The sequence below is a fragment of the Harpia harpyja genome, chromosome 19, assembly GCF_026419915.1.
Source record: "Harpia harpyja isolate bHarHar1 chromosome 19, bHarHar1 primary haplotype, whole genome shotgun sequence".
Taxonomy (NCBI): Eukaryota; Metazoa; Chordata; class Aves; order Accipitriformes; family Accipitridae; genus Harpia; species Harpia harpyja.
Genome location: NC_068958.1, coordinates 4,332,756 through 4,345,520, shown reverse-complemented (window position 1 = coordinate 4,345,520; position 12,765 = coordinate 4,332,756). Strand labels below are relative to the sequence as shown.

At 55.1% G+C, this 12,765-nt stretch overlaps 1 protein-coding gene across 4 annotated transcripts in view; it reads left to right on the top strand.

Annotated features, from left to right (window-relative positions):
* Positions 1-12,355, top strand: part of RXRA (retinoid X receptor alpha) — a 117,558-nt gene extending 105,203 nt beyond the window's left edge. For all 4 annotated transcript variants that reach the window (XM_052814698.1, XM_052814697.1, XM_052814700.1 and 1 more), the window contains exons 7-10: positions 2,646-2,778; positions 3,906-3,997; positions 5,700-5,805; positions 9,528-12,355. In XM_052814698.1, the coding sequence (XP_052670658.1) occupies positions 2,646-2,778; positions 3,906-3,997; positions 5,700-5,805; positions 9,528-9,675 (479 nt within the window). In that variant the 3' untranslated portion in view covers positions 9,676-12,355. The remainder of the gene's footprint in view (positions 1-2,645; positions 2,779-3,905; positions 3,998-5,699; positions 5,806-9,527) is intronic.
* Positions 12,356-12,765: the final 410 nt, after the last annotated feature.

Genomic DNA, 12,765 nt, shown 5'->3' with positions numbered 1-12,765 from the left:
GGGCAGGAGAGGGGGCTGCAGACCCCATCGCATCCCAGATCTCGTGGTGGCTCTAGCCCCATGGCCATGGGGTGGGCTTAGCACCTGGAGCGGCTCCGATGGGCTCCCTGCCCCAAGCGTCTCTGTCGGGGCCTCAGATAACCTCCCCCAAGTCTTTTAACCAGTGGCTCTATCTATTATTGAGTGGGGAGAGCGGCCTGCTGAGAACAGCTGCCCATGAAATATTTAAGCTAAGAGCGTCAGTCGGGTTCAGTCATGCATCCTTGGAGGAAAAATTAAGTGGAGCATGCATCTTTGGAGGAGTGGTGCTGCATGGGCCGGCAGTAGCTTTCCTCTAATCCTGAATCATTTAAAAATCTTCCCTCTCTGAGCTTTTTGGAAGAGAAGAAAACCCAACTTTTTAAGCCTGTTTTCCCTGGGTTTTCTTGTTTCCAGGCTTGCTGTGGCTAAGACAGGAATAACCTGATGTTTTCTCTGCATCGAGGCCAGCCTGGCAAAGGATGCTGAGCGCTACATCTCTGCAGCTGCAGTTCGTTTTGTAGGGCTGGTGGGGAAACTTGGTAGTGAGATGGGTTAAGATGACGGTTGCTGCGTGGCCAGGTGCCTTCCCTACCCCAGAGGAGCCCAAGCATCCCCGGAGGCTGCAGCCACCTTGTTTGATGACAAAGGAGTGACAAGAGTCAGAGAAATCTGCTCTGCTTCTCCAGAGCTTGGGCTGAAATGCAAAACTCTTTGGATAGACTTGTTTGATCTCTAACTCAGATTTGCTGCCTGTGGTTATACGGTGTTTTTCCTGCTTGCCTCTTTATCTTGTCAGCTCTTTGGGGATGCTCTGGTGAAAGCACCGGGTAGAAATATGTTCCCCATTTCAGCTGAAACATCCCAGCTCTAAATGGGAATAATTCAGCTGAAGGATGCTGATTAATCCAGCACTCCTTAGCTGAAATAAGCCCAGCACAGATGTTGGTGGCACCCCACAGCCTCACCACTTTCACATGTTCTTGGCAAGCCAGAGGCTGAATTTGGCACTGCTGGGGCTGTGCGGAGCCACGGCAGAGGGGTTTGGGTGATGGCCGAGAGTTAGGACAGAGTTGTGAAAGCTGGTGCCATGGAGGGACGCCGTGAACCAGCTCTGGTTTCTGTTGGTTGGAGCTACGTGTGGAGTTGCTGTGGGTCTGCATGGGACGGCTGGTGGGAAGCACCCACGGCACCTTTCTGGGGGTCTGGCTCTGGGAGGTCCTCTTCAGCCAGGGAGCAGGGTTCCTGCAGGCTCCTGGTGCAGTCCCACATCTTCTCCTCCGTCCTCCTTGGGTTTCACGGTGTTGCAATCCCTCTGCAAGTGCCAGGCCTCGCCCAGTAAATAGCCAAATAAATGTTCCCGTGATTGGGGTGGAAACATCCTGCGGCCACTTAGGAAAGAGTGAACTTTATTCCCTGTCAACATTTCTAATGGCACAACCCATCTCTGCAACAGTAGGTAAATATAGCACACGTGGACCTTGTATTTATTCCAGTCAGCGAGAAAAGACGTGTTTCTGTGGCGGGAGAGGAGGTGAAGGATGTTGTTGCATTGCTTTTCCAGCCTGGGAAAAAAAATAAAACCCAATATCCTGACTTTTCTGGATCCTGCCAAGCAGCCCTGTGTTCTGGACACCAGAACATTTTCAGGCCGGTTACATCAGCCACATGATGAGTGTGAAACTCCCCAGGGTGGCAGAAGACCCATCTTGTCTCGTTGAAGATGCCTCTCCTGGTTCAAAGTCACCAAAATTTCCACCCTTCAAAACTTTACAGCATTTCTTCTTGTTAGGGGTTTGTTTCAGGCATTCTTGAACTCAGCTGGTAGCAGATTTAAGAATTTGAAGACGTGTTAAATTAGGAAGGGGAGCTGGAAGGCGGGGAGGGAGGTCGCATCTCCCTTCCCTTTCCCATTTCTAACTAGCTCAAACTGCTCCCATGGTGTCCCGGCTCCGAGGATGTGTTTTCCTGTCTCCTGAAGCAGCATGTCCAGTAACCAATAAAGACAAAAGCTGATTTCCAGGCAGCTATGGAAGGCTGTTAGTGGAGCAGTCATGGATGCGGGACATCCCTGTACAGCGGCAGGCGAGAGGAGAGGCAATCCCTTCCAGTATTTATATGGCAGAAGCAACAAACCTGCAAGGGAGAGTTTTCATGGTCCCAATTTGCACAGCTGAATAATGGTGAATGAACTTTTGTGCCCCATTATGGCCTGAAAATGAGCCCAATTAGCTGATACAAAGCGTTAATAGGTTTTTAACTGCTCAGAGGCACAGAGTATAAGGTCAGAGGGGTGCTCCACACCCACTTGTAGGTTCACAGTGAGAGGAGCAGGGCAGAGAGCTGTTTGCTCTGGTGCCTGCAAGGTTTATAGAGGAAACTGCTTCCCTTAATAGCATTATATTTTTAGTGCATTTGTTCCTTAACGGTTTTTCCTTCCCTGACATCCAAGAAAGGGTTGCCTTCCCCCTCCCTTCCCACATCCAGCCTCGTTACTCTAGCAAAGGCGGTTCTTGAGCGGTTTCCTCCTCTCTTTTTAGCGCCGGGGAAGTGACGTTGCCGATTCCCGAACCCGCCGAGGTTCCCATGGCTCTAACCTGCTGCCTTGGTTGTTTTCTTCTCCCCAGGGTGGAACGAGCTCCTAATCGCCTCCTTCTCCCACCGGTCCATAGCCGTGAAAGACGGGATCCTCCTAGCCACCGGGCTCCACGTGCACCGGAACAGCGCGCACAGTGCCGGTGTCGGGGCCATCTTCGACAGGTGGGCAGAGGGAAGGGTGGACGGGGGGGAACGGTCTCGGGCCACCTTGCCTAGACGTCCCCGTCTCTGTCTCCGCGCCGGTCTGCTTCCATTCCCTGCATCGCCATCTGCTTGCGGGGTCGGATGGAGCTGCGGTGGCACGTGGGCTCGTGGTCGGAGGAGCCCGGGCTGAGGCGTGTCCATCCCACGGCGTGCATGGAAATGTCACGGTCCGTGCTGCAGGCAATGACATTAAATCCTTCCTCTTAAACCTGCAGAAACCAGCAGCCCGAAATAGTCAGGGAGAGGGCTGCCCAGTGCAAATCAAAAGCCTCTTTCATGAGGTCCAGATGCCTTCTAATGTTACGAGGAGGCCACTTCTTTATTTCTTTTCATCTTTAATTGGACCAAGACATGATTTTATTTTCACAATGAAAAAACACCCAGAATACCCAGCAGGTTCCACATGCGTATCCCGAGGGCTCTTTAATCTCGTGCTTTGGGAAAGTGTTTTAAAGCCAGACTTCCAGGGTGTTTGACCCACAGTGTGGCTCCAGACGCTGCTTAAATGGTGGCTGATCTCTCTGCCCGAGACTCGTCTCGATACAGCTTAGTTGAAACCAAATCACGTTTGCTTCTTTGCTGTGCAAGGAAATTGTTCTTTGGACCCGGGTGACATCATTTGTTTCCTGTGAGGTCATAAGTGCAAGATCATGACTTCACTGCAGGAGCTAATGGGGAAAACTGGGCAATCAGTGGAAAATATTTCAAGACCGGCACCTGCAGCAAGAGCAAAGGGAGTAATAAAAATTACCGGCAGAGGAAATTGCCTTTAGATACCTGTTGGGGTTTTTTTTGTATTATTATTTTTTATTTTTAGGCAGCTTTCTCAGGTGCCAAAGCCTCTCGGTGAATATATGAAGCCAGTTTTTACTGTCTCTGTTGTATCTCACAGGAACTATTGATGTTCCTAATGAGCTATTTTTGATACAGGAGGAAAATGAGGGCATATCCTCAGCTGGTATAAGCAAGCGCTATCCCATGACTTCATTAACTGTGCACTGGAGGACCTCACTCTGGGTCTGACACCTGGGTGTTTTTTCATTTCTTTTTAACGCTGACGCCTGTGATTTCTGTGTCCTTTGCAGAGTACTGACAGAACTCGTGTCAAAAATGCGAGACATGCAGATGGACAAGACAGAGCTAGGCTGCCTGCGAGCCATTGTCCTCTTCAACCCCGGTACATGCCATTACCTTCTCTCCAGTCCTCTCTTGGCTGATGCTGTGTCCTTTTGGCTCCTTTTCTTACCTGTAAAGCTCCATTGCAAATAACCGAGGGCACCCAACTCCCAAGGACAGGGCAAGAAGGAAGAGAGGCAAGAATGAAAGTCAAATTAAAAGTGCTGCACGTGCATCTGCCACCTTACAAGCATGTCCTTTGCAGGTCAGGGGTGGATCTGGATCCATGCCCAGGGTTGCTCTCCAGGCCTCCCTTTCCAAGGGGTGTTTTCACCTTCGCAGAGGGCAGCACGGTTTCACGGTCCGAAATATTCTCCGTACAGGGCCCGGCCTTGGCTGGGACTTGGCTGCGATCATCTGAGGAGATGGCGAATGCTGCTTTTGGAGCTGACTCCTACTGACGGGCTGAGTTCTCTGCTGAGCTTGAGGGGCTTTGGTTTGATCAACATACACAGTCTTCCTATTTTCAGTGTTTCAGCCGACTCTGTATAAAGAAAGTTCTGGCGCTTAAGGCAGTTGTCCCTCAATAGGAGCAAAAATGAATCTAGATATCCTTTAAGACAAAAGTATGGGTTAGAGCAAAGTTAGAGCCTGGACCTTGTCCTCTGTTTCCTGATCTCAACATCCAAGGGCTTTTATTAACTGCCTTTCTGGAAAAGCCCTGTGCAGAGCCTGCAGAGGGTGAAAGGCATGAAATGTGCTTATAAAATACACAAGAACTTTCTTTTTTGTCCGCAGCTTGCTTAATTTTACAGACTCCAGGAGGCTTCGCGCTGCTCGTTTTTCCCCCTTGGCCCCAGCTGCCCGAGGGAAGACGAAGGTTCAGTGCCGGGGGTTGTCTCCGGCGTTTCAGAGAGCAAAGCCCTGCTGCAGCAGGAGATAAACGGCCAGCCTGCAGATAGCTGTACAGCTCTGTTGGGGGGTTCTCTGTATTTTAGAGCGAGTCAGTCCAGAGCAAAAGCAGATGGCAGCTGAGGACAGACCTCCACATCTGCAGCCACCCCTTCCCTTCCCTGTCCTCGCAGGAGCGTGGTTTGTGCCCAAGCATGGCTCTTTCTCTGGCCTTTCCCACTGAACCCGGGCCAGGGCATTTCAGCAGGGTTTATTGCTGTTTCTTGGGTTTGTTTTTCTGCTTGACTTCCCCCCCCCACCTTGTAATCACCAGTAATTTATTGTCTGTAATTTGGGATTAGCCGTATATGGTAAAAGAAGGGGAATCTGGAGAGGTTCCCGTGGCGCATGTGCTTGGGGATATCGATTGCTTGACTGTCCCTTTCACCCTACTAAAAACAGATCCTCGCCGTGTTGCGGGGGACCTGCCAGAGCAGGGGCTTTTTGTTTAGCCCTGTTGCAGTTCTTCTTGCTGGAGGGAGAAATCCCACAAGCCCAGGACTTGAGGGCGACTTAAACCCTTTAAATGAGGGTCCTGTGACCCCTGGAATGAGCCAGAACGGTTGGGGTTGGGGTGTGAGGTGGGGTAAAACAGATCTGTAGTCACAGAGTAAACCTTTCGAGGCTTGAACGCTTCCCGGGAGGTGTTAGGTACTGCCCCAAATTCCTGGGGTTCAGACCCTGCGTCCACACTGTGCCCTGGTCTGGTGGTGCCGGGAGGGATGGAGGGGGCTGGGGGATGCACAGGAGGATCCTTGCCTGCCTGGAGAGCCTGGAGGTTTTTGGCTGATGGTCCTTTCATTGCCTTTCAGACTCGAAAGGTCTCTCCAACCCGGCTGAAGTGGAGGCGTTACGGGAGAAGGTGTACGCATCGCTAGAGGCATATTGCAAACACAAATACCCCGACCAGCCCGGGAGGTGAGTTGCTGGCTGTGCCCTGACCTTCTGCAGCCTCATGCCAATGCAAAGCCCCATGCAGTGGGTGCTGCAGCCTGGGCAAAGGGTGCTGCAGCCTGGGACAGGGTCCGAGTGCCGTCCTCGGGGTCGCTGCACCTGCGTGCGGGTGCTGGGTCCCTTCTGTTTAGGGGTCTGTGTTCCCACGTCTTCTGGGAATGAACGGCTCGCTGCAGAGAAAACCACTCATTTCTACCTGGTTCAGCTGTGAACGTCCTTAGAAAATCCGCCTGTGAAGCGCAGAGAGGTCTTTATTCCCGTGCTACCGAACGCAGCGCAGCCAGGACGAGGTCAGGCAGTAACGGCGGTGCCGAGACCTGAGGAGCCCCGGCTCCTGCGGCCGCAGCAGTGGGATGAGCACATGGGGGAAGGGGTATCATTTCCCTTTTGGCAACCACGGAGAGCAAACCACAGCGAAAATAAGATGCACACGGAGTTAATTTTCAGTGGCAGATGAGCATCATTGCTGGGAAGTGAAAGCCTCAATTGATGCTCTTTTCTCCCCTCCCCGCCTCCCCCAATCCAGCTGGGAATGGGAGGGGGAATTAGGAATGCTTTCCTGGACCGCTCAGGAGCTGAGTGGGCGCATTTTCCCAGTTACAGCCTGAAGCTGGCAACTGCCAGTTAAGTTACTGACAGTCATTTGAGAAACCAAGCAAAGCGCTGGAAACTGCTGCTGGTGCGTATCATTGCTGAGGCGTGAATATTGGGAAAAACAGCCCAAACAACTGGGATTTGCAACTCACCTGCATTCCCGGTTTTGCGTGTCTGGATGGTTAAATTAAAAAAAGGATGCTTTTACAGCAATGAATGCAGTGGGCAGATCGCACCCTCAGAAGAAATATTAGACTTATTTTTTCCCCCCTTTGGGTACCGATGTGCTGGCAGATGAAAAAAGATGCATCGTTAAGGGGTTTCTTGGATGTTCATGGTTGGCTTGTGGCAGGGAGAGTTAGGATGGAGGTACCGTTGGGTGTGTTTGACTTTGGTGAGGAGGGGAAGTGGGGGATAAGCACGGAGCACAGAGCAGGGGTGATTACCTCTCCTCTCCTGGGTGGTTTGTGTGGACCTCAGGCCAACTCTCAAGCCAACTCCTCTTCCAAAAAGCATTATTAAATTGCAGTTCCTAAGCAAATCCAGACCCAGACCCTGGACTTCGGCTGTTCGGGTGTTTCAGAAGAGCTCTGCTCCCCTTGGGGCTCACAACGAGCAGCCAGCCATACCTGGCACAAGGAGAGCTGCCTTGGGAATCGTGGCCGGCAGCTCTCCCGGATTATTCCCCGCGTGGGATGAACTTTTTGCTTTGCATAGGCGTCCAGTGTCCGCAGCCGAGTCGTGCAGCCCTCGCACGCTGCTGCTCGCTGCGGTGGGGCTGGGCAGGGGGCTGGCACGGGGACAGCACCGCTCTGCATCGACCAAACAGCCGCGAAGCCGCTGTGCATGACTGAGCAAAGTCGCTGAGCCACCAGTCAAAATCAGTTCCCCAGGACTCTACCTCAATGATCAGCGATGTGTAAGGGAGTGTTTTAGGTTTGGTAGCCTGCACCAAGGGCTCTGGAGTTTGATCTCTCACTGGCTTTGAATGACCTTGGGCTGGGGACCTCCTCATGTGATCCTCGCACATTTCTTTGGTGGCCTTAAAGGTTTTTGCACGCTCAGGGCTGTCCTGAGAGCCGTGACTGGGCATTGCTGACCTTACTCCATCTTTTCTATGGTGCAGGGCAACGGTGGAACAAGCCCAGGTGGCTCGGGAGGGTTAACGTGTGGGCTGGGAGTCCAGAGTTGCACAAGAGCTAAACCAAGCTCTCAGGAGCTCTCTGCATCCTCCTGGTCTCGTGGCACAATGTGATCACCATCTGGGGCTGGAAACAAGTTCTTCCTGTGGTTGAGCAAACGGCTGGTCGAGCCCGTGGCGGGTTCCCTCGCCTGCTCCACGCCGCAGTGAGCGCTTGGCTTCCCCACCTCTTCAGACGCCCTTCGGTGCGTGTCTTCAGCCTAGTCCCCGGCCATCAAGAGCTTGCGAGCACCATGTAAACACCAAAAGGGAACTTCTCTGCAGCAGCGAGATGGAGGGAGGCAATCCTAGGAAAAACCCAGCTGTGCTCGCCTCCGTGCCAGCCCCTGCTCCTCTGCAGGGAGGGCACAGTGCCTACGTGACACCCGGCAGCCGCAGGGAATCGGGGCTATTTTCTTCCCTCCCGGCCGCAGCCCTGGCACGTTGTGCTGTGGGCTGGTTATCTCACAGTTAAACATATCCGAGGGCTGGAGCCATCATCTGGTTTGGTTTAAAGTGAAACTTCCTGAATGGGATGGTAGGACTGATTTGTTTTTCCTGGCTCTGCTCCCACCGTTCTCGCCAGCTCAGCAAAAAAAAAAAATAGGGAGAGAGAAGTGTGCATGCATGTATAATATCTGTATGTTTGTGCATGTCTCTCTCTATGTGTGTGTTTTCTAGAGAGTCCCCTTCTCCCGGAGCTGGTTCCGGCCTTTGCTTATGTTCAAGCCCTGATTGTGCAGCAGTAAAAACAAATAAATGCACTCCCGACCATTAAAGGGCCTTTTCCCCGTTTTGAGAGCGGGGAGGCAACATCCCGCAGCACCCGGGGTTGCTGTCTGCACCCCTGGGGCGCGGGCAGGCAGGGTGGGGGCACCCCGGGTGGCACCTTGGGGTGCTCCGAAGCACCCTTACAGGAGCCGGTGGCTTTCTCCCAGCTCCGCAGCCTCCTGCTACCCTCAGAGCCCAACGCACAGCAGCCTTTCCCCAGCATGGCTGGCCAGCCCTGGGGCTCGTCTCCTTCATCCCGGCTGGCTCCTGCAGCACTGTCGGCTCTCCCCAGCCCCCCTGGCTCTCCCCTGCCCGGCTGCGCAGCCCTTCTGCCTGTCGGCTCTTGCCGGCATCTCGGGTGCGACCTGACAAGCGTCTCCGCTGGGCAGGGCAGGCTGGGGAGAAAGGGCTTTTGTTTGACTGGGGCTTGTCGGACCCCCGCCGTGGGCAGGGAGAAGGGGAGCACCCCGTGTCTCGGCTGATTTGCAGCACTTCTTCCAGCTTTTGCATCAAAGCTCTTGTCTCCTTCCATTGGCTTCATCCCCGCGGTGCCTCCAGCCCGGAGCGATGGCTGGTGGAGCTGCCTGGAAGGTGCCCGGTGCCTGCAGGAAAGGGGCATCGCTGAGCCAGGTACAAGCTAACCCCACTCAGCATCTCCTCCATCCCCTCCCCGGCTGCTTGCCCTTTTCCCTGATGGAAGATCAAGCTGCTGAAGCTGCTTGCACCACTGCCTGCGACAAGGCTGGCCCGTGGTGCCTCCTCCCCGCGGCTGCGGTGTAGGGACCCCACGAGCATCGCAGGGTGCTCGCTGAACGGTAGTGCACATGCGTGACACATGCACGAAGCCAGTGGTGCACCCCAGTCCCGGGGATGGCCTTTCGTTTCTTATTTTACTAGCTCAGCTATCAGCACGTGTTTGTTGTGAAAATCCAGCGTGGCTGCCTGATCTTTAAGGCTGGGGACATAATTAATGATTTCTCTGCGCAGCTCTGGGTGTAGCCCCATGACTTTGGTAGCAAAAGAAGTTGTGTCTGACTCCCGGCCCTTCTGAGCAGGACTGGCCACAGAAGTTTTGGGGGTCAGGGCAGAAGCGGGGCTGCCGGTGGGATGTCTGACCATGTCATGTCTCCTGCCCCCCCAGGTTCGCAAAGCTCTTGCTCCGTCTCCCAGCTCTCCGGTCCATTGGCCTGAAATGCCTGGAGCACCTCTTCTTCTTCAAGCTAATAGGCGACACACCAATCGACACCTTCTTGATGGAAATGCTGGAAGCGCCCCATCAAATGACTTAGAGAACTGCTGCTGGGTCAGTCCCTCGCCCGGCCGGGGTCTCGCGGGACCCCTTCCTCTGCTTTTCCTCCGCCGCTGCCCCAGCCCGTCCCTCCCTCCTCTCCCCAGCGCTGGAGGCACCGTCTGATCCGGGGCGACCCCCTGCCGTCCTCGCCTCCTCGTCGCCTTCACCCTTGTCCGTTTGCTGTCACTGCTGCATCTCAAGACCTGCCTCGCTGGTTCCCTGCGCTAGATGTAGAGAAGTGGGAGCGGAGAGAGCTTGCCACCCACTGCCCTGGCTCGCACCTCTGCCCCGGCCCCCGCTGTGCCATGAGTTTCGGGGTGAGCCACTGGCCGGGCTTGGCATCACCCCGCGTGTATGCCGCGGCCGACGGTGCTTCCCGTGGGGCAGGAGCGGGGACAGGGACGGTCCCAGCCCTTGGGGCAGTGGGGTTTGGACAAGTCGAGGGGAGTGGTTGAACTCGCCGGATTGCAGCTGGCTGTTTTCAGAGGATGGAGTTTTTGAAAAAGAGAAGAAAAAAAAAAAAAAAAAAAAAGAATTCTATTTTTGGTTTCTAACTATTATTAGTAGTCTCGGTAGTTACTTCACGGAGGGAGAGGCGGGCTGGAGAGGCGGCCCAGCCCGTGCCCTGTGAATGAGTCACCCGTGGCTGCACAGAGCCTTCTCCTTTCAATTAAAAGCAGAGGATTTGGGATTGAGCTGAATCCCACCCCCCAAATAACGAGGTGACTGTTGGCACAGGCAGCCGGGGCACCCTCTCACCCCCTGTGCGGGGGGTCCCGTGGGCGGCAGCACCTGAAAAATCCCCTTTTGCCGTCCCAGAGGGCAGCCGGGCATCGCTGCTCTTCCCAAAGGTGCCTCTGCGCTCACTCTGGAGCTGCCCACGCAGACACGAGCCAGCTGGAGCACTTGCTTTAAGGCTGCCAGGGACCCAACATCGCCCTTCCCCAGCTCACAGGGTCTTGCTGGGACCCCTGCCCTCACCACTCTGCCCAGCATCCCGGCACGGCCCCACTCGCGAGGCTCGGTCCAGCCCGTCCTGCCAGACCCATGCTTTATTTCAAGGGCTGTTGCGTTGTTGGAGCAGCAGGAGCTGGCGTGTCAGCAATGGCTCCTTCTTGATTTTCTTTTTGGTCCTGACCTGGTTTAGTGAGGTTGAAGGGGCATTTCCAGCTGATGGGGTGGGCTTGACAAAAACACCCCCTCCGTGCCCGCATTCCGGGTACGCAGCAGCCCCGGGTACCAGCAGGCATTTCCCCTGGGCTTCGCCTCGCACAAGCCCTCGCCTCGCACCGGGGGTTTCGGCTCGCCCGGGAGCCTGCTCCTGTTGATTCAGCAGCTGCCGTGCAAAACACTGCAAGGCAACAATTAGTGGGAGTGCTTGGCCAGGTTGGTAATTGTGGCTGTTAATTAGTGGTGAAGCAAGAACAGGGCTCCCCCTCCCCTCAATCTCTGCCATGGGGGAGGGATGCGGGGGCTGAGAGGTCCCGGCTGGGTGGGGGACGTGGCGGCAGCCCCTGCCCGCGTGGGCAGCGTGCCCATCCCTGGTCCGTCCGGGATGCTGAGAGCATCAAAAGCACCGTGGCTTTTGCACGGTCCTTTCCTTGGGTCTTGGTGTGACAGGAGGGAGATGGACAGGTTTTTGGGGAATAGGGACACTGTCCCAGGAACGTGCCCACACGCCACGGGATGGGATTCCCCGGGGAGCGCGTGGGGAGAGGAGGTCAGCCAGGGAGCGTTTCCCCTTCGCCTCCCCATTTCACCCTCATCAGGTGTCTCCAGAGCCCTGCTGAAAAAAATGAGTTAGAGAAAAAAAAAGCAGAGCAAGCGGTGAGGGATGTTGGGGAGGGTTTTTTTCCCCTTTGGCAGGACGGACTGTCCCGAACACACCATGGGGCGGGTGCTTGGAGCCAAGAACGAGGTGCCTGCGGTTGCCCTGGGGCCAAGGGCTTCCCCACCGCTTTCATGTCTTCTGTGCTTTAAAACGTCAAAGTATTAGGTCCCAAAGGTATTTCTCTTGCTCCCCGTGGGTTGTAGCTGGCTCTTCAAACATCTCCTTTGTGCCTGGAGGGGGATGGAGCCGTGCCCACCAGCTCCCACCTCTATTTTTGAGGGGACACAGTTGTCACCCGCCTGTCGTCATCCCGCCTGGCAGCTCGAGTCCCCGGCTCCATCCCCTGCAGTTAACCAGGCCATCTCATTGCTAAATAAATACTCAGGATTTCAGGTCATAACTTTCCCTTAGGCTGGCCCGAAGTGGCAAATCCACAGAGGCAGGGAAAGTGTTTTGGCTGTGTTTCTCCAGCAGCCTGCATGCCGCCGAAAATATTATTAAACAGCTTCACCCTGCAAGAATTTGCCAAGAAAACTAGGCAAGAGAAATGAAATATGTAAAGGGTGCCAGTAAACACGAGCAGGCTGTTCCTTGCCAGCGTAAGGCTGGCGCAGCCCCACGGGGGGCTTGCAGGGAGGTGTTTGCTCCCAGCCAGCCGGCACGGAGCTCGGCACGGAGCTCAGCCCGGAGCCAAACCAGCCCCAGGGCAGCCGGCAGCCCCCAGCCCAGCTCTTGCCGGTGGAAAGAAGCCTGGAGCTTGCTTGCCGGAGAGGATGAGGGTGCTTTGTGAAAGAGTCGGTGGACATTGCACTAGAATAAACCCGCTGTCCTCCTCCGTTGGGTGGAATCGCTTCTTTCCTAATTGATGGCTTGGAAGGGGCTGCTTGGTGCTGGGTGCTGAGCTGTGGTGGCTTGCAAGGCTGCGGTCTGGCCGGTTGCAGCCCTGGGCACTGCTGGGCTGCAGAGCGGGAGCTCCCGTCTCGTCCCGTCCCATCCCATCCCATCCCGTCCCGTCCCGTCCCATGCCACACCCTACCATGCCATGCCATGCTCTACCCTACCATCCCATCCCATCCCCTCCCATCCCATCCCATCCCAGTTAGCATTTAACCCGATAAAAATAAAGTGCCACAAGCGAGGGGGTGTTCTCAGCAAGTAGCGTGGTGCAAAGGGGAAGGCTCTGCGGGCTGGGGGCTCGCGGTCAGGACGCGTGTCTCCGTGCCTCAGTTTCCCTGCTGGAGCAGCGCACAGCCTCAA